A 24,847-nucleotide genomic window follows, 5' to 3' on the forward strand; every position below is an offset into this window, starting at 1 on the left:
TGAGAGTTAAATCTGTGGGTCGGGAAGATCCCCTGAAGAAAGAAATGGCATCCCACTCCAGTATTCTTGCCTAGGAAATCCCATGGACAGAGGAACCTGGTGGGCTATAGTCCATGGGGGCACAAAGAGTCAGACACAACTGAGCAACTGAGCATGCACACAGGGAACTAAGATCCTACACGCTTTAGGTTTACTGAGTCTGCATGCCGCAAGTGCTAAGCACTCTCTGGAGCCGCAACTGGAGAAGCCTGCACGCTGCAGCAAAGATCCTGTGGGCTGCAACTGAAGACCTGACTCTATCAAATCAGTCAATAAATATTAAACAAATAAATGCTCTTTAATCCATTGTCTTTTTCAAGTTCTTGCTCAAGAGGTAGACTGATACATCAGGTTTCAAGGCAGAAGACATTGGGAGATTGAGGAACTTGTTCCACATCCCAGTGGCCAAGCTTTCCAGCCTCTGTCTGCCAGGCTCCAAGTATTTTCCTTGAGCTGTACCTTTAGGCCACAATCACACTCATACAGGAAGTAGCACAGAAAAGCAGTTGTAAGCTACTAAACTTGTCTTTCTTTCTACCTGAACTGTGACCCCAATTAGCAACCTGTCCTGTGAACACACCTCATTTAGGAGGAGCAATGATAAAGTAGTATTTATTGTATGTGCTAGGTGCTTTGTATACATCATGTCTTTAATCCTGGAAGAATGTTCTCATACAGATGAAAATGTCTAGATAATCAGTTCACAGATTCTCTCTCTTCTTTCTTCCATTTCCCAAGAATCCAAATATATTTTTATTCACGAATCAAAACCTTGTTCAAGTTGCTTCATCGTTTGGCTGATGTGGTATCTGGCACCCTCTAGTGACAGAAAGAGTCTTTGGTAGAAGTGATGTTCTAGATCTTCAGCCATCTCTATAGGCTTGTTTAAGACCATCATCCTTATTGAAACTGTAACAGTCTATTTGTAACAACTAATTTTGATAACAGAGAATTTCTTATGCCGATTATAAGCTCCGATGACCTACTTGTTAAGGCTCTTTTTAGCTGTAAGACTGTGGCTTAAGCAAACGTTGAGACTGTACTGAGCTGGGTAACTGTGGGTAGTCTAACTTTCGATTCCAGGATTAAGTCGATTCCGGACTCAGGCGACACTATCAGGCTTGGCCCTTCGGTGTGGTTTCTTTTCATCCTGGGTTGACTCTGCCTTCAGCTCTGGCAGGAGCAACCTCATCAGTTCTGTACCGCAAATATTTCCACTTCAAATACAGTGGAAAAAAAGAAAAAGAAGAGCTTGTGTCCCACTGTTTCCTGGAAAGCTCACGACAGAATGTGATGTGCTGGTTGCATTAACCACGTGGGGTTCCTTGTCCTCCTCTCCCCCGCTTTACACACACACGCAGACTCTGGGATCGGTGTCACGACCGCTGTAGTGATTAACCTTACGTGTCACCTTGACCAGGCCACAGGATCCAAAGACTTGGTACTTTTCTAGGTGTTTCTTTTAGATGGTGTATTTTTTAGATGGGTGTATTTTTTAGATGGGATTGATATTTAAATCAGGAGACTTTGAGTAAAGCAGTTGCCCTCCGTAGTATGGGCGGGCCTCGTCTACCAGTTGAAGGCCCTGAGTAAAGGACTGACCTCTCTTGAAAGACAGGGAATTTTGCCAGCAGATGGCCTTTGCAATTCTTCCTTGGGTTGCCAGCCTGCTAGCCTACCTGGCACATTTTGGACTTGTCAGCCTACAAAATCACATAAAACAATCCCTTACAACACATCTTTGTCTCTCTCCCTGTTTATATATAGGTCTATGTAAAAATAGATAGATATAGCTATATAAATCTTGGTATCTATGGCTAATCTGTATGTATCCTATTGGCTTTGTTTTTCTAGAGAACCCTGACTAACGCAACCATGTCAATAGCTAGGAAGACGGAAGAGGAACAAAGACAACTTGGAAGATGTTACCAGGAAGAAGGGGAGAAGATGTAGGATAAACAATCATGAATGTGCACTACAGATGGGGATTATTGAAATCAATTTGCTGCTATTTAGTAGGAGAAACTTTGTTGACAAAAATTTTCAAACATTAGGGGATAAGAAATAAAAAGTCTTGATGGTAAAAGGGTATTGGGGGTTTTCTTCCTCCCAGCTTTTTAAAATAAGTAGAAATATGTTTAAATGTTATTTAGAATGAAATGTTCAATGGCAAGGATTTCTTTAGAGTAGAAGCAGCAGGCTTTAACTTACATGGTGTGGTTTGAGTAAAATCAGGATGGTTGTCCGAAGTGTCTCCCACATCTGGTGGAGTGCCTGAAACTCTATTATTAAAATTGTATTTCTTTGCCCTTGAAGGCCTGTAAAAATGTGTTGTTAAAATTAACTGTTAAAGATGTCTGAACTGTTTCTTCCAGAACACCAGCATTCTTAAGGTGTTATTCAGTAGGTGTTCTTCAAAGAACTCCATAAAGACAAAGAAGACTAGGAAACAGTATAGATCACAGTTTATCTTAGTCAGAATGCATATTAGCATATTGAGGGCTCAGAGAACTCTTAGATTAGGAGACCTGTTTAAATTAACCCAGAATTTTCTAAAATCATTTGATCATGTAACACATTTCTTCCCACAAAGTACCTATTACTATTTCATTAAACTTAAGGGTTAGGTGTGTGTGTGGAGTGGGGGAGGTTTCAGGGGAGTTAGAAAGAGCAAGAATATCTAAGTTTAATTCCTGAATCTACTATTTACTAACTAATCAAACTGTCAGTGTTGCTTAAATTTTTTTGGCTACAATTCTTTATAAAGTAAATATAATACTTAGACACCTCACTGGGCTAAAATGGCAAATATTAGGTAAGGAAGAACCATTTGTGAAAGTTGTTGACTTATGATTCATTCTCAAGAGATGCTGATTTTGTCAGCTGTCTCGCTCTCCTCCCTCCCTTCCTCTCGCCTTTCTTATGATTTTTTTTTATTTCAATAAACTTCTAATTTCAGAATAGTTTTCGACTTACAGAAAAGTTGCAAAGATAATACAGAGTCTCCATATGCCAGCCCCTTTACACCCCTCTCCCCAACCTCCCACCATTCATTTCTTTTTGTGTCTGTTTTGGGTTGGGAACTGCAGGAGCAGGATCTTCTTCACAGCACTAACAATCTGCTGGGCAGTGAAGCAGGGGGCAGGTAAATCCACACCTGTAAGACAGGGCCACGAGTGCAGAGCAGAAAACAGGGAGAGTGAAAGCATTTAGAAGCAAAGCATTAGAAGCAAAGCAAAGCTCCTAACCTTGAATTGGGAGACAGGAAGATCTCCCAGACGAAAATGTCTTGAAAATGTCTTCAGAGAGGGATCCAGATGGATGAGGAATGAGCCAGGCAAAGGGAGGGAAAGGAGAGTGTTCCTAATGGGATACAGCCAACAGGGAAGATGGACAACCGAGTGCAGGTGCAGAGCTTATGGAGGAGGCGGGCCCCAGCTTACCAACTACTTGCAGAATCACGCTCACGAAGGATGTCATTATACAAACCTTCTGTAAAACTGTTGCGAACTGGCTAACCAGACGAATCAACTTTTCCAAAACAGTAATGACTTCGAGCTGTTAACCAAAGCACTAAAATATACTTTTTTTTTAAATAAAGAAAATTGGCCAGGAAATGAGTAATCAAGGAGGGGAAGTAATTGTACGCTTTTAATCATATAGCTGGAGGTGTGTGATTTGTCTTAGGAGTTAGCTTTGTACTCCTCGTGAGAATAAAATATAGAGGGTCCTCCCTCTTCGGAATCCTCACAGCACTGGCCACTACAGACACTAGTCCGGGGTTCCTGTGAGCCTTTAACGTCGCCACCACGGCACACGGAGCTGAGCCAAGGCTGGGTCTGCTCTGGGAATCCCAGCAGTCAGCCGAGGCTCCTGCTCCGAGCAAGACGCGTGCGCTCTGCACTTCAGTCCTCCCCAGCCTCCCCAGATGAAACTGCAGAAGAGTTTAGAAAGGACATGGGGCCCGTTCTCAGGATCCTCACCTGAACCCGAGCATGCCAGTCGACTGCGGAAACGCTCCCAACGGGGAATGCCCGCTTGTGCAACAACGCTGGCGCTTTCCCCGCTCCCCGTTCAACACCCCTTCCCCCACCCCACCCCCAACTCCAGGCGCAGGGTTGCAGAATCAAAGGCGCCCTCCCCTACTCGGGCGTTCCCCAGCTAAGCTTCCTCCTCCAACCCCCACCCCCTGGCTCCGGGGACATTTCTTTAGGTCTTTTCAAATGAGCTACCAACAGGTGTTCAGACACGCTGCTGGAGAAAGAGGAAAGCGTCCCGAGAGTAACTGTGCGTGAGCGCCCGGGGCGGGCCCGGGAGGGGAGCACTCTCCCAGGCCGGCTGGAGCGCGGGGAGGGGCCAGTCGGGGCTCACTACTCACCGGGTGCGTAACTCGCCCTGGTGCCAGTTGTAAGGCTCCTTCACTTCGGAGATTGTTTCACAGCCATGTCCGGGATCTGGGTTCACTTGTCACTGGTGAGTCGTCTCTGCCCCGGCGAGGGCCTCTCCCAGCTCGGCCACTGGGCTGGCGCGGGACGCGCTCTGGGGGCGGCGGGGGAGATGCGCGCGTGGGCGGCGGACTTGGCCGGCCTTTGCCCGGCTAGCTCCGCATGACTGCTAGGACTTCTCTTGAGGGCGAGGTCTCAGGAAACCAGGCTACTCGTTTTTCTTGGGGCTGGACGCGAAGCTGCGAGCCCTCGAGGCAGGCGGAACATCTCTGGGTGCCCCCTGGGAACGCGGTTTGCGGCGCCGAGTGGGTGGGCGCGGGGGGCTGGCCGGCGCCGAGGATGTTTGGGGGTCGCTGCAGGGAGACCCCCGTCTGAGGCAGGAAAGGGTCTTCTGGATAAGTCCTTGCATGTCTCGCTAAGGCTGTGCTATGAACGTGTGCGCCCCGGGGCGGTGAGAACTTGCTCTCTCGAAATTGATAACACAAGTTTTTCCAGCACTTCCCAACTTTGGAAATAAATCAGCCTCGAGGCAGTGGTTACACCAGAGGCTTTGGAGCGCACCGTTTCTTTCTTGAAAACGTTATCTTGGGGCTGAATGCGCCTTAAAGAGACTTGTTTACCTTTTTGCCGCTGCACAGAAAAAGAAACTGTTTTGTTTCCCTTCCGGGAATCCCTCTCCTTGAGAGTGTGAGTCACTGTCTCAGGTTTGCCCCCCGCCCCTTTTTTTCCCTCTCTCTCTCTCTTCCGTTTTTTTTTTTTTTTTTTAATCTTTCATTGCTTGCCTGACTCGGAGGCGGGAGGTAACCCTGGCCCCATTGCTCAGGCGGTGGTACCTGCTGCCACCGCGCATGCGCTGAGCAGCCTGTACTTGGCCTAGAAGCCTAAGCCGCATCCACCTCTTTTGGAGAGTCCCTACCTCAGACATCCCGGCTTGGTGATGGCTGATCGAAGACTTTGGCCTCAAGGGGTTCATTTGAGTTCCGAACTCTCTGAAAACCAGTGGATTCTTATTTGCTGGGCCTCATCGACGTGCCAGGCAGTGTGATAGGAATGTTTATGAGTATGATCTGAGTCAGTTCTCGCAGCAGCTGCGCAGTATCTCCATCTTACAGATGGCAAAATGAGGTTCAGACAGCTTACAAGTCGAGTCCAAACAGTAAGAGGCAGGACTGAATTTAAATCCAATTTAGATCCCATTCCAAAGCCTGGGGGGTGGGGGTGGGGGTGTCGACCGCAGCTATGTCCAGGTGACACCAGGAGTTTTAAGAAAAAAAAAAAAAGATAAAAAATGGATGTCTGGAACCGTCTTATGGTTGGGAAAAAAATTCTCCCTGGTCCTTTTGGAAGTAATGTACGATATTTGGGCTCCTTTAGAAATTTTCTTTGAGAAAATTTGAGATTCAAAGTTGGGAAACCATTTATACAACCTCAAATCACATTCTTCCTTATCATGAACCACTGCCTTATTGCAGTCTTGGTTGCTTTGACAATCTCTTCGTTCTAGGAACAACAATTCCAACTAGTATAGCAAAATTATCAAAGCCCAGAGCTACACTTTACTTTTATAATAATGCTATAGTGTCTCTACCAGGGGTGCCTGTTTAAAACAGCAAGGAAACTGCTTTTCTGAAAGAATGCACACGTATTCATACACACATATGTGCAAATACAGATTTATTTACATTTATTTGTATGTGCAGATTATAATAGCTATGATATATATTGAACATTTATTATTGTTATATGATATAGAACCTCAGAAGTGAATGTTTATTGAATAAAATGTGTTAATACAGATGTGTAGAAAGAAAAAAAATCTGATATAACTATCACCTAGATAGTGCTGTTTACATTTTGTAGTATATCTTCTATTTCCCTTTTCTAATATGGCTCTTCAGTTTAGTTACCCAGAATCCTGCCCTGCCCCCATCACGGGCCCAGCATCACACCTCTGTTCTTAGAGAAGTTTCCACACCATTATGTCACCTTGTGTGTCTCCAGAAAATGCTTGCTTTTATGACCTCGCATTTAGTGGGGCTTAATTACTAGTCGCAAATAAATTAAACCAGTTAAACCGGGGCGTGAGTGCTAGCTACGTGGGACACAGGAGCACATTTGGCTCAGTCATGTCAGTGGCCTGGAAGTGGATGGGAGGGAGCGACCATGCTGTCTTTTTTCCTCTTTCTTTCTCTGGTCCGTTCATCTCGAGTGTGGTCTATCATCAGCAAATATCCCATCCTTTACCTCTTTCCTTCTTTCTCCCCTGTTGAAGTTAGTTTTCTCTCTCTTGGATTCTGGGTGTTGTTTGGATACAGAAGAAAAGGCATAGTTACTTTAGAAATTTGTGTGAGAAATAGCTGTGAGTACTGCTGCTGCTACTTGTAATACCACATAGTTCTGATAGCTTTTGTTTTGTACTCTTTAGGTCTATGGTTAGGCAATTACTAGATAGCCATTTTCCTGTCCTTTATTTCTTGGAGTTTTCAAAATTATGGGCAAGGGAAAGGAGAGGGCAGCTGAAAAAGTGTATTTAAAGTAACCATACAGGAGAGCTTTGAGGAGAAAGTAAAGGACAGTCATTTAATTTGTAATTTAATAATTTTTCCATAAACAAGGCTAAGAAGCAAGAAATAGGTTGTGGTGTGTTTCTATTTATTGTTGTTTTTCGCAGGTTTTCCTTATCTCATGGCAGACTTGAAAATTCTTTTGAATTAAATAATATTATGAAATGTAATTTAAAACATTAACAACCAGCATGTAAAAACACACATTGATAAAAGATGGCAAGATTGGGAGGCAAAAATGAAATTGATATGTGAAGATCCTCAGGGCCTTCACCGCTAGCTTCAATTAGCTGAATGAAAACTCTTCTATTGTCTATCTCCATAATACAATTACCACCCTTAGTGGCAAAACTGGAGTTTAATTTAGCAAAGCAGTTTTTATTCTTGCACTGAGTTTATAGAAGGAGAAAAGTGAGATAGAGGCAAAGAGGACTCAAGATTTTGATGTTGTCTCTAAGTAAGTTTCTTTGGAATACGAAACAAGTAATTTACCTCTAAATAGTTCCTAAGAGTGGAAGTGTCAGCATTTCAAAGGAGCCTCTCTGAAGGCTACCAGCACTGTACCACAGCTGCTAAGGAGTAATCACTTTCTAAGAGATGATCAAAAACCTGAATAAGGAAATCCCCCACTTGAAAACCCCTAATGAGTTAAGTACATTTTGGTAAATTATCTTGGGTTCCAAAAGTCCCTTAAATGAGCACATGTTTTGTAATAGGTACTAAAGATTTATTGACTTACGATGAAAAGTAATAACATAAAGGTAATAACATGTATAGCTTGTTACCAAAAAATTATTTGCAGAATCATTGTAAGTACCTTAATGGACAGTAGTGTATTCTTTTTGCTATGTGTGTGTATCTATTTACAAAAGTGGGAAAACAGCATTTAACTACTTAATAAGTCCTTTCATTTCCCAGAAGACCTTTGCTTTTAAATGAAATAGATAAAATGAGTAAATAAATAAACAAAAATGAAATAAAGTAGTGTATCTTTTGCTTTGTATGTAATTGGATCCCTAACACCAATTGAGTATCTTCCATTCAGTCTTAAATAGGAACAAATAATTCAAATGTACTTGCCTACTTTTATTTTCTTTGATGTGAGAGTATGAGTAGTAAGACTCGAATTAGAAAGTTGATCATTATAAGACTGTTAACTTCACCTTCCTCAGAAGGAAATGGGCTGGTTCTCCTCTTTGATCACAGTTCCCTTCTTGATTTGGAATGAGCTTTTGCGCAACTGAGCCATCCCCATCTGTGGACCAGTTAGAAACAGCAGCTATTGCTCTACTGGACACCTGGCTAGAGACCCACTAAGTGAGGGGTGATAGTAACTTTTGTATGAAATTATGCATTTTGATTAAGGCTAGTCTTATAAATTAGCAGTCTGACTACAAACTCATTCAGCAGATGTACTCTGCCCAGCAAAGCAAGCAAACCTACTATATGTAGGTATTGTTAAGCTGTGAACTGGGATAAACTTGGGAAATTAGAATAAACTTTTTTTTGAAGTCATTAATGTCAGGCTGTCTTATAGTCGAGTGATGGCTGCATTGTAGATTTAGTCACTTCTGTGTTCTGGGACACCATAAAAATATAACCTGTGAGAAACGTCAATACTTTTGATTTCTGACTTCAAAGATCTTGGAAAAAAGAGAGATAGAGAGAGAGAGAAAATGAACTCAGAACATGTGGTATAATGTTCCCACCCCTTGCTGAGGTTTGAGCTTTGGTTTTTAGCCATCTTCACAAAAGGATCCTTGTACCTAATGGACTGTTTTTTCATATGAATGTCTGTCTTAGGCGTGATTTCAAAAATTGGGCTTACATTGCCCCAGACTATGTTCTTGTTTTTTAATATTTATTTATTTGGCTGCACTGGGTCTTAGCTGCAGCATGCAAGATCTTTATTTGGAGCATGTGGGATCTAGTTCCCTGACCAAGGATCGAACTGAGGATCCAACCCAGGCCCCTTGCATTGAGAGCATGGAGTCTTAGCCACTGGACCACAAGGAAAGTTCCCGCCCCAGACTGTGTTATGTCTCTGCTGCACTGCCTTGACACATGCAGAATGTATATAGGCAGGTATGTATTTTTAATATCAGTTGCCCCATTTAAACGTTGGAGGATTTTGGTTTCTCTTGAAAAATGAAAGGTCTGGACCCACATGCCACCTGGTCCCCACCCTCCTGGATTAGAAGGCTGCCCCTTGGGTCCAAGTGCACCTCTCCATTTTCACAGCCCAGCCTGAACTTTGTTGTCTGTTCCACCTGGATGCTTTACTCTTGTGACCCTTCTGGGCATTTGAGAATTCTTGGGCTCTAGTTTAGGACTTGGTAATCTTCCCATTTCCTCCACCAAAGATGACTTCTCTTCCGTTCAGGCTTAGTTTTAGAAGGGTCGTTATTTCTCCATGAAAAGTCAAATTCTAATTGGCAAGTGCAGAGCACAGAGGCTGTTGGTCTGTAATACTCTTCTCACATGTAAATGTACTCATCTGCTAACCTCAGATTTCGCTTCCTCCAGCCCTAAAGACCTTCCCAGGTCTTCAGCTGCGAGCAGCAGCAAAATAACCAGGGTTATTAGATATTAAAAAACAAGGTTGAGCATAATCATGAGGAGGCCCCATTCTCAGAGATCCTGATTCTGTAGGTCTGTGCTGGGACCGAAGCATTTCATATTTTTAATGTATCACTGTGTATGTGTGTGCTCAGTTTTGTCCAACTCTTTGTGACCCCATGTACTGTAACCTACCAGGCTCCTCTGTCCTTGGGATTTCCCAGGCAAGAATACTGGAGTGGGTCTCCATATCCTTCTACAGGGGATCCTCCTGACCCACGGATCGAACCTGCATCTCTGTGTCTCCTGCATTTCAGGCGGATTCTTTACCTGCTGAGCCATTGGGAAAACCATCACTACATGATTCTAATGTTTTTCAGGGTTTTGAGGACAGTTTTTCTAACTCTAGCACAAAACCCCAAATCTAATCCCAAATGGAATTCTCTAGGTTTCATTTTATTTTATTTACGACTTGATTCAGTCAGGAGTCTAACCAATCACTTACTCTACTGACCTTGCTATTTTTCTCCTGGTCTTCCCAGAAACCAGCCTTAAGAAAGAACGAAGACCTTACTGGAATAAGATTACCTTGTGTGTTTTTATTTACACACAAAAAATAAGAGCGAAAGAAATCTTCACTTATCTCTTTAATACTGAAATGTTTCTATGTTTAGAAAATTTAGAATACTTGTTTTTATTTCAGTTTTTCAATAATGTACCTACTACAAAATACCATCACTATTAATATTATCTCACTTTCTATACAAATAGAGATGCATTGAACAGTCAGAAATGGTGGACTATTAATGGTTTGTTAGAAGTTCTTTTTCCTAAAGTGTTGATCAGTAACTAAAAGTCTGAAAAGGGAATGACCAGTACTCATGTGTTGCTACAGTTGTGCCCTGGACAGGAGGGGCCAGTGAGATTTCAACTTCCTAGTGGAGGTCTGTAAGACTGGGAAGTTCAGGTTCCTCCTGGCCCCTGAGGATTCCAGTTCTGAAGACCATTTTCAGTCTCTAGTCCGTTTAGCACAGTGATGGTTGAAGATGGGAAATCCTAATGCTCAGCTGCGAGGGATTCCCAAATGTGTGTGTACCACGGACCTCCCTCAAATCTAGACTCTGAGGGAATCAAAAGATGGTGGTGTGGGCCGATAGGTACTCATTTCCTGTGGCTGCTGTAACTGGGTGGCTTAAACAACAGAAATGTATTTTCTCTCAGTTCTGGAGCCTAGACGTCTGAGATCAAGATGTCGACAAGTTTGGCTCCTGAAAACCCCGAGGTAACGATCTGTTCCATGCTTCTCTCCTTGGCTCATGAATGCCCTTCTTCCTGTGTCCTCATATCCTCTTCCCCTTGTCTCTGTGCCCAAATTTCCTCCTCTGAGAGGGACACCAGTCATATTGGATTAGGGTGCACCCAATGACCTCATTTTGATTTCCTCTTTAAAGACCCTGTCTGTAAATGTGGTGACATTCTGGGTTACTGGGGTTAAGACTTCAACAGAAGACTTTGGAGGTGAGGGAGAGACAACTCAGCCTAAAGAGACTGACTCTCTTGATCCAGACCCGACCGCCAGTTTGGGGCATAGCTGCCTCTAACAGATGAAGGGCTTGGGTTCTAAAACTCTTCCCAGTGATTACTGGAGAGCTTGTAGTCAGTCTGAAGTATGTGGTCAGTATCAAAAATTCTCACTGACCATTCTAAGCATCTGTCTTCTTACTCTTGTCATTTGAAGGACTGCCATTTTTCACCTTCAGACACCTTTTTTTTTTTTTTTCTCCTCTGCTTTTACAAATTCTTTTCCTGTTGCTTTGAACTTCACTGAGAACAGAAAAAAAGGTGATTTTTTTTTTTAAACTTCCTTTTCAAACCCTGGCTCATCTCTAAGGGCTATTGCCACACTGATTCTTTGAAGTAACCCTAATTGGATTCTCAGTTTCTTCCAGTAGTTTGTTTAATTCAGTCACTGTGAGGCTACTCTATTTGTGATTGCCATGTTAGATCTTGAATGTTTACAATTCCTGGGAAAGCATGGTGAGCTGGTCAAAGGGGAGTGATATGCCTCAAGGGTGGTTGTCGATTTCTGGATCTGGCCCTTCCTGCTTTGTTTCTTCTATGTAGTAACCCAGTTGGCTATGAAAAGTGATCCATCATATGATACAATTAATTAATATAAAGTCAACCGTCATCTGATACAAGAGACAGACTCTCATGTCAGCCTGTTTTTGAGACTTTCAAAGGGAGCAAATGCAAAGATCAATGATAGGCTAGGAGGACTCCTGGTTCCCAGCTATTCATTGCAAATCCCCGCACCCACAAGAGACTCACAGTGCCTTTGATGGCTGTGCTCAGAAACTCAGCACCCAGATGGGAGGAAGGGAAACCCAAACTCCCCTTCTTTTCAAGATGCAGATCAGGGCTAAGAAGTTTCCCCTTCCCTGCCAGCCAGAATCCCAGCCTGGATAGCCCTGCCACAGTTTTCCCAGACTAGAGGGCTTGGGACGGACTTCTGGTTTTCAGAAAGTTCCTGCTAACTTCCTCCACCCTCAACATGCATTTGCTTTGAAGGTTCATTGTAAAATTAACACTCAGCCATCTTGCCCACAGTTGTCTGAAAACAGACTGCATTGTTTGCATGCATAAATGGAGAAAGCGATTAAGAAACTGATTTATAAACCAGAACCAGAGTCCAGATTTGCGCCAGAGGTGCCGAGTCTTCCCTTAGCCTGTCCTAACGGGGATTATCCAATGAGTCATTTCACATACTCTGTTCAGCTTCCTCAGCTATAAAATAAGAAAGTAATAATTCCTCATGTCTAGGTTTATTGTGGTGACCATGAGGTGATTTTTGGAAGGAATGATGCTAAAGCTGAAACTCCAGTGCTTTGGCCACCTCATGCAAAGAATTGACTCATTAGAAAAGACTCTGATGCTGGGAGGGATTGGGGGCAGGAGGAGAAGGGCATGACATAGGATGAGATGGCTGGATGGCATCACTGACTCGATGGATGTGAGTCTGAGTGAACTCCGGGAGTTGGTGATGGACAGGGAAGCCTGGTGTGCTGCAATTCATGGGGTCGCAAAGAGTTGGACACAACTGAGCGACTGAACTGAACTGAACTGAGGTGATGTATATGAATGAACTTCATAAAACGCCAGGCAAATGTCAAGGGAGAATAGGTAAATGACTCTAGGGTTTGGTTTCCTGACAACACTTTCATGAATGATTTGGGACTCTATCCATTCGACCGAATGACATTTTGGTCATAATATTCTCCTCACTTAGGATGCTAGATATGAGTTGCCACTTCATTAACAGAACTCTCAAGATTCTGAATTTAAGAGATTGTAATATTTTTACGTGCCATTTCTCAAAATGAATTTCACCAGGTTTTAGGCTTTATGCTGTTAAAGCATCTACTGGGCATGCTAAATAACAAACCTTACCTTTCTTCATCATTTCATAAGAAATTTTCTGATTTGCAGAAAACATTAAAATCTTGTAGATAAGGAAAGACTCAAGAAGATCCACTTTTTAAATCTATGTGGAAGTGGAGCAGATGGTTACATGGTCCCCTTCTGCTCTGATGTTTCAGGATTCTACAAGAGTGCAGCGTCTGTGGTTATGATTGGCTGTGTGATCCCATGCACTAAGTCTTCAATAGTCAACATGTTAATTACCTGTGTGGTTCAGGAGACATTGATCTTTATTTCTGTTAATAGCTAACTGTTAATAATATTTTTCTGAGGACCTCAGGTAAGTCCCCATTTGGGCTAAGCCAAGTTGTCTGGGTGTGACTTGCCTGGAAAGCCCTTTTCAGCTAATCATCTACTTGCAACAAGTCAGTTTTCTTATTCAGTGGCCTTCACAGACAACTCTTCCTAAAAGAGCACTGCCTCACACCTCAAATTCTCCATGCCCCCTAAGCTTGCCTTATTCCTTTAAATAGTCCTCATTCCTCCTGGTTATGTTGCCTATTTCTTTGTTTCTTCATCATTTCCCTCCGTGTGATGCCTAATATTATTTGTCTACATGACTGGACCATGGCACCCAGATATTTGTTCAAACAGTACTCTGGATATTTCTGTGAAGGTTTTGTTTGTTTGCTTTGTATGAGTTGAACATTTAAAGTGCTAAACTTTGAGTAAATTAGATACCTTCTGTAATGTGTATGGGTCTCATTCAATCAGTTGAAGGCCTCAGTAGAACGAAGACTGAGACCACCCCCCTAAGGAAGAAAGAATTCTGCCAGACTACCTTTGAAGTTCAGCTGCTACTCTCCTCCGACTCTCCAACATACTGACCTACCCCACCAGCAGAATCTGGACTTGCCAAGCCTTTACAGTTGTGTGAGCCAATTCCTGAAAATCAATCAGTCTCTCTTTCTTCATACACACACACACACACACACACACTCAGTACTGAGCCTGTTTTTCTTGAGAAGCCTAACCAATAACTTCATTTACATATAAATGCTGTAAGAGCTGAGTCTTTATCTGTATACTGCTCTGTTCCCAGAGTCTGTCTGGCGCATAGCAGGCACTCAACTGAAGAAGGAAATGGCAGCCCACTCCAGTATTTTTGCCTGGGAAATCCCATGGACAGAGGATCCATGGGGTCACAAACAACTGGATATGCTGAGTGACTAAACAGCAGCAAAGGTACTCAGCAAAGTATTTGCTCATTTAAATAATTGATTAATGTATCAGCTAAGATTATTCCCAGCAGAATCTAAAACTGAGGTCCTTTTGACTTTTTGATCTTTGTTATGATGGTTAATTTTATTCCTTTTTTCCCCATTTGGTTATCATTTTCCTTAGTTTTTCTGCTTTTCAAATCTTGAACTAATTTTCTGGCCTTTTCAGCTTTTTTGAAAAAACAATTTTTGAGCATTCTGATCATTTAGTTCTTTGTGGGTTTCCTGCCTAGTCGCAATTAAAAACACCCCAGTTTCTGCCAGGAAAGTTTGGGTTAAATCTTTGCATACTGCAAACTTGAGCTAATATAAAAACTTTAAAAAATGCAAGCTGTGTGGAAACTGTTTACATCGAATCATGTAACAGAATATGCTCTTTAGACACATCTTTCTTTTTTTAATACTTGACATAATTCTTTGATGCTGAAGTAAGTAGGAAATGTTTCCAGAAATTGAACTCTCTGAAGCTGGTGTGATCAGATATGAAGTGAGTTTGGTGCCGGTGTCTGCTTCATGGCCAATGATATATATGTCTTTCACTGTTCTACTCCAAGATTCACATTTCTCAAATTCTGAATGTATTTTGGACAGTGACTTTTGATTTCCAGTCAAAAACTTCAACACTAAAACGAAATGTATTAGCAAGTACATTTCTTTCAGACAGTTCCAGAAAGTTGAGTATATGCACAGTGTTTTTAGAAATAACACTAATATAACAATTCATACATATAAAATGTGCTGCTCCTCTGAGCACTCGGTCATTTAAACCAGGAATTGTGGACCTGCTTATAATATTGTCACATGATTACTGAATGAAATTAGTATACCAAGGAAGATGGGCCCTATAGCTGTAGGGTACACACACACACACACACACACACACACACACTCTACTGTGTATCAATTTTGAACACCTTTAAATTGTCAGTTTTAACTAGTCCAATTTTGACTCAAATCTCTTTGAGTTTGAATGTGTGGCATTTTGTTCATTTTCTGGTGAGATGAGAAACCAGAATTGAAAGAAGAGAGCAAGTAGTATCTCACTGTTAACTCCCTCTTTCCAGGCCTTGAGGTGGCTGATAACAGAAAGAATTGCTCCTCCGCAGTTTGGTTGCTCAGATTCAGTTTTCCATTATCTGTTTTAGAAGGGGCTTACTGATTTCTTCTAGCTACAGAAACTTGTTAATTTGTGCAAGAATTTTCATGTGCTGGCAATGTCTGGAATGTTATATGGTTAGTATATTTAATTCCTGACTGTCACATAGAGCAAAGTTTGTGATAGAATAAAGATCCTAAAACATGGGTGATTTTCATTTGAAAGCCCTTCCCATCTTAACAGTGAAAGCTTTGGTGTGATTTCAATCACATTATTTCCTAAAGTGTTCAATTCAGTTACTGTTCATTAGCTATGATTCTATGGTTTAGAAGAGGGACTGATATTAAGAGGCTGATCTTCTGTAGAGAAGGTAAGAACTGGTTGGGGAACTGTCATCTTGAAAAGAGAAATTGATACTGATAAATATCTTTAGTTCAGAGCTGCTTTAGACAAAGACCATAGATTCAAATGTGTTTTAAAAAGTAAAAGTCAGGCAAATATAATGTTAAGAAATTAAAAAATTCCCAAATGATTAATATATTACAAATAACACGCCCCTGTGCAAGTCTGCTTTTGGAAACTTAAAATTCATTTTTGATTATAAACAGTGTTACACATATAATTATAATTTATATATTATATATAATATAATTATAATTTCTATTATAATCAGTGTTACGCATCTCTGTATTCACAGAGTAGGTGCTAAAGAAATGTCTGTTGGGTTGTAAAGGCAGTGGTTTGATAGTGAAGCCAGCACACTGAGGCATAACTCCTCTGATCTGTTTACCAGTTCCAGTTATTCTTTAAATAGAATTGTTGACATAGAAAAAGTAAGCTACATTTTATGGTGAGTTGGGTGTAGCAGGAAAAACACTGTAATATGAGTAAGGTGACTTAGACAAGTCCTAGCTCTCTGCTTTTTTGCTCATGAGTGACCCTGGATAAGTCAGGTATTTTCTTGATATTTTGGTGTGATTTTTTTTCTCCTGGAGTCTGGATGTTAGTAATGGATTTTTGCTTTTTAATTTATTTTTAAAATATTTTTCTTCCTGTCTTTCTTTGCCTGGGCTGGGACTTAGTTGCAACATGTGAATCTTTGCTGCTGCACACAGACTCTCTCTAGTTATAGTATGTGGGCTCCAGAGCTTGTGGGCTTCAGTAATTGTGGCACATGGGCTTAGTTTCTCCATGGCATGTGGGATCTTAGTTTCTCCAACCAGGGATCGAATCCATGTCTTCTGCATTGCAAGGTGGATTCTTAAGCACTGGACTACCAGGAAGTCCCTGGAAATGCATTTTTCAATCAGCCATCCCAGAAGGAAAAGTTCCTTCATCCTTCCTTCCTTGGAGGTCCCATGGTATATTGTGACTTGGCAATGCAGGCTTTGGTGACAAAGGGGGAAAGGCTAAAAGGGAAGATTTGGGGACTCCTGTGACAGTGATTTATACACAAAGAATATTTAGTTCCCTTAACCCAGAACATGCCATGAAGTAGAAAAAATAGTGTATGCCATGAAAAATGTGAAAAATGACCTTGAGGGAAAAAACCCTCAGAACTAGTAGTTTAAAAAATTGTGATGCTTGGCAATGAATTTACATATTCCACACAGAAGGAAAGATTATTTAAATTTGTGTTTAGAGAGACAAACAATAAATGTTTAGAAAACCTGAGAAAGGGATCAAACAGGCATTAACCCCAAATGTTTCTATACATTTTAGGAGCTCATTTTTCTGAGGAACTCAAGCCTACAACTGACTAAGATAAATTTGACACAGTGTCCCTTATGGATTTTGTCTCCCAAACAAAGGAACCAATATTAAAAGAAGTTCATTTTTCCTGAATAAAAGTGAGAAAAATCCTGTTGGATTTATTGTGAAAGCCACCAGGCTCTTATGTCCGTGATTCTCCAGGCAAGAGTGCTGGAGTGGGTTGCCATTTCCTCCTCCAGCAGATCTTCCCCACCCGGGGATTGACCTTAAGTCTTCTGCACTGTTGGCAGATTATTTACTGAGTCACCTATTAGTGCTGGTTAACCAGGAAGGAGTTCATCAGCACTGACTATTCTGTCACTATATATAAAAAAGGAAGAAATAGAACATGCTGTACGCTAAGTACCAGGTTTGGGAGAAATTACCACTTTTTATCCTCAGCGCTTCGAGACAGAAACTGCTGTTGTCACTCACAGATCAGGACCTTGAGGATCCCTGAGGTTATCTAACTTGCCTAAAGTCAATGTCGACCGCAGAGCTAGGATTCAAGCCACAGTTGTTTTGAAATTTCATGTATTTTCCCAGTCTGCTACGTTGTCCCTTGAGCTACCATCTGTGATGCTGTTTCTCAGGTGGTTTGGAGAACCCGAGGTTTGGACTGTTATGCTGTTGACCTGCTCCTTTTTTGGAGATGGGTCAGTGGAAGGATGGGGCCTATGTCGATCTGTGTGCAGCAAATAAAATACAGCCGTTTGGGGTGAGTTAACACCTTTTTTACCACGTTGCTTAGATGAGAAGTCAGTAAAATTCTCTTCATGCTTTTCTTTTACAGATATTTATCTCTGTTTCTGGACCATTGTCTAAAGGTGAAAATGCCCACATGGCTGGTATCAACTCTGAGGGGCTGAAATTGAATATTACTGAAGCGAACTCCTGCCAAGAAGGCCTGTATCGTGAGCACCAGTTTTGTTGTCAGCCTTGTCCTCCTGGTATGTTATACACACGCAAACAAAAAAAAATCCAGTAATCAGGGTGAAAATCGGGGTGAGGACTAGCATGTGGTAATAATGAAGAGAGTGTTTTTACAGCATTTAGTTCTCCTGCATTATGGCATGACTGAAAAGAAAAAGAACTATGACATTATTTTCCCAAGACTGGCTTAATTTTTTAATTTATTTACTTTTTAATTGAAGGATAATTGCTTTACAGAATTTTGTTGTTTTCTGCCAAACATCAACACTAATCAGCCATGGGTGTACATATGTCCCCTCCCTCTTGAATCTCCTCCCCAACCCACCCCTCTAGGTTGTCACAGAGCCCCTGTTTGAGTTCCCTGAGATACACAGCAAATTCCTGTTGGCTGTCCATTTTATATGGTAATGTAAGTTTCCATGTTACTCTCTCCATACATCTCACCTTCTCCTCTCCTCTCCCCATGTCCGTAAATCTATTCTCTATGTCTGTTTCTCCATTGCTGTCTTGCTAATAAATTCATCAGTACCATCTTTCTAGATTCCATATATATGAATTAGTATATGATATTTATCTTTCCCTTTTTGACTTACTTCACTCTGTATAATAGGTTCTAGGTTCATCCACCTCATTAGAATTGACTCAAATGTGTTCCTTTTTATGACTGAGTAATATTTATTGTGTATATATACCACAACTTCTTAATTCATTCATCTGTCGATGAACATCTACCTTGCTTCCGTGTTCTAGCTATCGTAAATAGTGCTGCAATGAACGTTGCAATTTTGGTTTCCTCAGGGTATATGCCTAGGAGTGGGACTGCTGGGTCATACGATGGTTTTATTCCTCCAAGACTAGCTTATTTTATCTTTATCACACTGATTTGATGTGAACATGAGTAAATATAATTTGTAAATGACATGTAACTCAGAAGTGAGAGGACTTATTTGTTTAGCTCCATTTTTCAATAGCCAAAAAAGACTAAGTTGTGGATATTAAAACTTACCACATCAGAACTGGTTAGAATGTATCATAATAATTGTGGAGCTCTAAATGCAAGAAACTTCTACCCTTAAGAGATATGTCTCAACACTTCCCTTCAATCAGAAAGTCTCTAAGAATGTTTGTCCTAGCACTGAAGCCTGAAAAATACATTTGCATTTTGCAACCGAATAACTAGATGAGCTACGAAAGCAAAGAATAAAAACCAACCATTTTTTTTAAATCAGTATTTTTGAAATGAAAACCAATTTCAGATCGGAAATCCTCTGAACACTAGCAAATTAAAAGCTAAGCAAAAAGCAATTGTGCAGACTTTTATTTTCAACACGGAGTAGAGTTGACTGTTATGTTATACAGATAAGCATTTCCCAGCTGCATCATGAAGGAAGACAGGAAGATAAAGGAAAACAGCACATGGGCATATATAATAGATTAATAGAACCATAAAGGATGGTAGTTGGAGAAGGCAATGGCACCCCACTCCAGTACTCTTGCCTGGAAAATTCCATGGGCGGAGGAGCCTGGTAGGCTGCAGTCCATGGGGTCGCTAAGAGTCAGACACGACTGAGCAACTTCCCTTTCACTTTTCACTTTCATGCATTGGAGAAGGAAATGGCAACCCACTCCAGTGTCCTTGCCTGGAGAATCCCAGGGACCGGGAAGCCTGGTGGGCTGCTGTCTATGGGGTCGCACAGAGTCAGACACGACTGAAGCGACTTAGCAGCAGCAGCAGCAGCAGCAAAGGATGGTGGTAGGTTTCATGTTTGGCTTTCTGGGCCTCCAGTACTTAAGCTGCTAAACAGATGTGGGCCCTGTTTATGAAAAGATTCTAACAGTCTTACTTGGCCTTCTCTCCAGGTTTTAACAATCCTTATGGAAAATCTGTCATAATCCAACTATATTTAAGCCTGTTTATATTTAGTCTCCTCCAAATGAGAATAAAGACTGGCTTCCTGGCTTTTTGTAATCTGCTGGTAAAGAATCCGCCTGCAATGTGGGATACCTGGGTTTGACCTCTGTGTTGGAAAGATCCCCTGGAGAGGAGAAGGAAATGGCAATCCACTCCAGAAATCTTGCCTGGAAAATCCCATGGACAGAGGAGCCTGGTAGGCTACAGTCCATGGGGTCGCAAAGAGTTGGACATGACTGAGCGACTTCATGCTCACTCACAAACACCATCTATTTGTCTTATGAATTGAGATCTTTACTCATATTTTTAAATGCTAAAATGCAAATTAAAATGAAGATAATATGCTTTGCATATCAAGCTGTTAAGGACTTTTGTTTGCTTCCTTTTTTTGTTTTGCTTTGTTTTATTTTCATTTTCGAAGTGATCTCAGTGAGTTTGCTTATGAGATAAGCAGACTCTCCTACATCACTCTTGGAATGTCAATTGTTAAAACATTTTAAGAAAGAAATTTGGATATGTGGGTCAAAAATTTGAAAATCTACTTATACTATAATAGATTTGTGGAAAAATGTCTTAAAAATAGTAAAAAATAAATATATGCATAACATTTCACTGTGATATCCAATGATGTGAGATTAAGTAAATTTCAAAGTATTCAAAGATTGGAATACTATGTATCAATCAAAATCATGTTTCTGATATATTTATGATATAAACCTCAATGTATATAAATTTTCTTAAGAGATTTCTAACTGATCTGCTGGCTGGATTAACTGATTCTCTCTGCTCCATCTCTAAAACATCCTGGATGGTGTCCAATATGTACTAAAAATCTTCCCACTTCTATTCCTTTTTGAAAAGAAATTTAAGCTTATCAGTATCCAAATTGCTTCCAAAAATTTTTGCGATAGTAATATGTAATTTAACATTACATAAATCAGTAAATAAATACACAGGAAAAACATTTAATTTCTATGAAAATTATTTTTAATGCTTTGGAGAATTTCAGTAAAGTCGAGTTACTAAAAAAAATTATTAATGAATTAGGTGGAGGCAAAATACATGGGGAAAATAATGAAACTATGAAAGCCTTTCATACAGATTATTGAAGTCTTTAACTTTTCTTTCCATCAAAAACAAAGGAAGAAGGAGAAAGAAAAAAGAAATTGTGAGTGATACATTTTGGATGTGACTTAAGTGAGAAAGAAGCTGGAATTCTAATAAGTTGTTTCTATATCACAAGAGTGGCAAATAATTATACAGTTATACTTTATAAACTGAATTATTTATAGTAATTTTTCTGTGATCCCCTATTTGAATTGACATTTTTTTAATCAAAAAATATATATGCAATGTATGCAGTGTACCATAGAATCCTTCTTATTGAATATGGTGATGTGATAAGGACTTTTTTGATTAAAAAAAAGTCAATTCACATAGGGGATCACATACATACCTATGTGTGTATATATATATACACATACATATACACATAGGTGTGTATGCATACATACACTCACATGTATATATGTGTAGGAATGCACCAAAATAATATCTCAGAGTGGTTGATATATAGGTGCTTTTTACACTTTCCTAAAATTTATACAGTGAGCATATATAGTAGTATACTCAGAAACAAATATATTTTAAAATATTATTTTCAAGAAAACAACTCCTTTTTTAATATTTTGATAAATTTAGGTTTTATCCTTTGGAAGAAAGAAAGAACTTGTGATATTATATCTCTGTCATGCCATAGGCATTCTGAAAGGTAATTCATTAAAGAGGTCAGCCCGTTTAGAAAGCAGTATTATTCTACTGGCAAGCAATTAAAGTTGTACTTTGACTTGGTTTTCTTAAACAAACTGCTGCAATGATATAGAACCCCGATGCGCTGTATTTAAATTGGTTCCAAGTTTCCACCATTTGTTTATTTTTTTCTATTGACATACCATTGCCTTTGTTTACTAAAGTATTGTATATGTTTAAATTTCATGACTTGTTTATGTATTGAGTAGTATTTTGTTTTATCAAAAGAAATGCTGTGAAAAGAAATTATTAAGAATTTCTATGTTCCTAGATTTCCGAGGAACAATTTCTATGTTCCTAGGAAAGATAGTATACATAATTTTTGCTCTTCATGCGAATAGGGCAGATTAAACTTTAAAGTGCATTCCAGCTCTCTTCAGGAAACATCCTGTACGATATTACTGGACACTTTGCTAACATCCCATTGGCCAGAATTTAATTATATGGCCATGCAAAGGAGGCTGGGAGATGTAGTCTTGACTCAGGGCAGCCATGTCTCCTAGTAAATATTCTCTTCTTATGAGAGAAGGAAAAATGGATATTAGGTGAATCAGGGATCTCTGCAACATTGATCTTTTACAAAGTTCTACATTAAGAAAAATGTGAAGACATTGTCATGTGTTGATCTGTGTAGTATCACCGTTTGCAGTTAGGTTTTTGGCACCCATAGTGGGCACACCCAGTAAAGAGCTCCCCAGTAAAGCGATCCCAGGAAGGCAAACTGACTTCCGAGAGACAGTTATGGGACAATGTTAGAAAGGAAAAGGAAAGCAAGTAAAGAATCATGCTCTGGTACACACATTCTCCAGTGCAGCGGATAAGCCACTGGGACTGTGAGATGAAGGCAGAGAAATAGGACAGAGCCCCTGAAAAGTTTTGTCATATTAAGAGTTTGCAATATGATAGCTGAAATCTTTACCAAGCAGATATTGAATTGTGTTTCATAGTTTAAGTACTGGCATCAGACACTGCTTTCAGGTCCTCCCTCTGACACTTAACAGGATGACCAGCATATTCTGGTTTGCCCGAGACTTCCCCAGTTTTAGCACTAACAGTCTCACATCCTGGGCACACAGGGATGATTGGTTCTCCTAGCTATTTACAAGCTTCATTGGGCAAGATACTTGATTTCTTTGAGTCTGGTTCTTTAATTGTAAAATGGAAGTAGTAATAGTTCTGACCTTTTGGGATTATTGTGAACAACAAATGGAATGTGTTTCTAGTGTGTAGCAGAGCGCTTGGCTCAATGAGTGTTACTATTATCATGTATTGTTACCATTGTAAGAATTATAACAGGTTCATATACATTTGAATGGGTTCATTTGAATGGATCTGATGCGTTCATATACACTTTACCTGCATTCTTCTGGATGGAATGACATGCTATATTGGAATAAGTGAAACTGAGAATTTGTGATGGCCTTATAACATATTTCTCATGAATGACAATGAGCTACTGTAAGTGAGGAATTTTCTTTTAAAATTTAACATAAATCTCAAATGTTCCTTCTCTCATTTTCTCTGTATACTAATCCACTAATCTTTTGTTGTTCCACCATGGAATCTGAAATGAGAATATTTTCTGAACAGTCATGTAAAGTAATTGTCTGAAATGTTACAATAAATTAGAGTAGCACTGGACATGGAACAACAGACTGGTTCCAAATAGGAAAACGAGTTCGTCAAGATTGCATATTGTCACCCTGCTCATTTAACTTATATGCAGAGTACATCATGAGACACACTGGGCTGGAGGAAGCACAAGCTGGAATCAAGATTGCTGGGAGAAATATCAATAACCTCAGATATGCAAATGACACCACCCTTATGGCAGAAAGTGAAGAGGAACTAAAAAGCCTCTTGATGAAAGTGAAAGAGGAGAGTGAAAAAGTTGGCTTAAAGCTCAACATTCAGAAAATGAAGATCATGTCATCTGGTCCCATCACTTTATGGGAAATAGATGGGGAAACAGTGGAAACAGTGTCAGACTTTATTTTTTTGGGCTCCAAAGTCACTGCAGATGGTGATTGCAGCCATGAAATTAAAAGATGCTTACTCCTTGGAAGAAAAGTTATGACCAACCTAGATAGCCTATTCAAAAGCAGAGACATTAGTTTGCCAGCAAAGGTCTGTCTAGTCAGGGCTATGGTTTTTCCAGTAGTCATGTTTGGATGTGAGAGTTGGACTGTGAAGAAAGCTGAGCGCTGTGGTGTTGGAGAAGACTCTTGAGAGTCCCTTGGACTGCAAGGAGATCAGTCCTGGGTGTTCTTTGGAAGGACTGATGCTAAAGCTGAAACTCCAGTACTTTGGCCACCTCATGCGAAGAGTTGACTCATTGGAAAAGACTCTGATGCTGGGAGGGATTGGGGGCAGGAGGAGAAGGGGTCGACAGTGGATTAGATGGCTGGATGGCATCACCAACTCCATGGACATGAGTTTGAGTGAACTCCAGGAGTTGGTGATGGACAGGGAGGCCTGGTGTGCTGCAATTCATGGGGTCGAAAAGAGTCGGACATGACTGAGTGACTGAACTGAACTGAACTGTCATATGTACACCCTGTTTCTGAGCCCTAGGTTGAAAGAACTGAAATCACCTAGTGGAATTTTAAGTAGACAGACAAGCCAGCAACCGGGACAACCGCACCTTTACTTAAAATGGCTCCCCTGTTCTCATCTAGAGCCTGTCTACTCCAAGTATGGTTTATAAGTCAGCAAAATCCACATTAGCCAGGAGTTTGTTAGAAATGCAGAGTGTCAGGCCCTGCCCCAGACCTACTCAATCAGACCAATGCCAAAACCCTCACTTAGAAATTCTGATTTAATTGCTCTGAGATGGGACCTGAGTGAGAGAGTGAGTGAAAGTCGCCCAGTGGTGTACGACTCTTTGCAACCCCACGGACTATAGCCCACCAGGCTCTTCTGTCCATGGGATTCCCCAGGCAATATTTGGAGTGGCTTGCCGTTTTCTCCTCCAGGGGATCTTCCTGAGCCAGGGATTGAACCTGTGTCTCTCACATCTCCTGCATTGGGAGGCAGAT

The 24,847-nt window shown here is 40.7% G+C and overlaps 1 protein-coding gene and 1 long non-coding RNA gene across 6 annotated transcripts in view; one reads left to right on the forward strand and one right to left on the reverse strand.

Moving 5' to 3' along the window:
- Positions 1-4,506, reverse strand: part of LOC132343936 (uncharacterized) — a 31,228-nt gene extending 26,722 nt beyond the window's left edge. Inside the window, exon 1 of the long non-coding RNA XR_009492955.1 lies at positions 4,418-4,506. This is a non-coding gene — a long non-coding RNA (uncharacterized lncRNA). The remainder of the gene's footprint in view (positions 1-4,417) is intronic.
- FAS (Fas cell surface death receptor) overlaps positions 4,338-24,847 on the forward strand; it is a 66,483-nt gene continuing 45,973 nt past the window's right edge. For 3 of the 5 annotated variants that reach the window (XM_059881738.1, XM_059881736.1, XM_059881737.1), the window contains exons 1-2: positions 4,398-4,512; positions 17,949-18,105. In XM_059881738.1, coding sequence (XP_059737721.1) covers positions 4,483-4,512; positions 17,949-18,105 — 187 coding nt within the window. In that variant the 5' untranslated portion in view covers positions 4,398-4,482. 5 annotated transcript variants of the gene reach the window in all.

The sequence above is a fragment of the Bos taurus genome, chromosome 26 (assembly GCF_002263795.3).
Source record: "Bos taurus isolate L1 Dominette 01449 registration number 42190680 breed Hereford chromosome 26, ARS-UCD2.0, whole genome shotgun sequence".
Classification (NCBI taxonomy): domain Eukaryota; kingdom Metazoa; phylum Chordata; class Mammalia; order Artiodactyla; family Bovidae; genus Bos; species Bos taurus.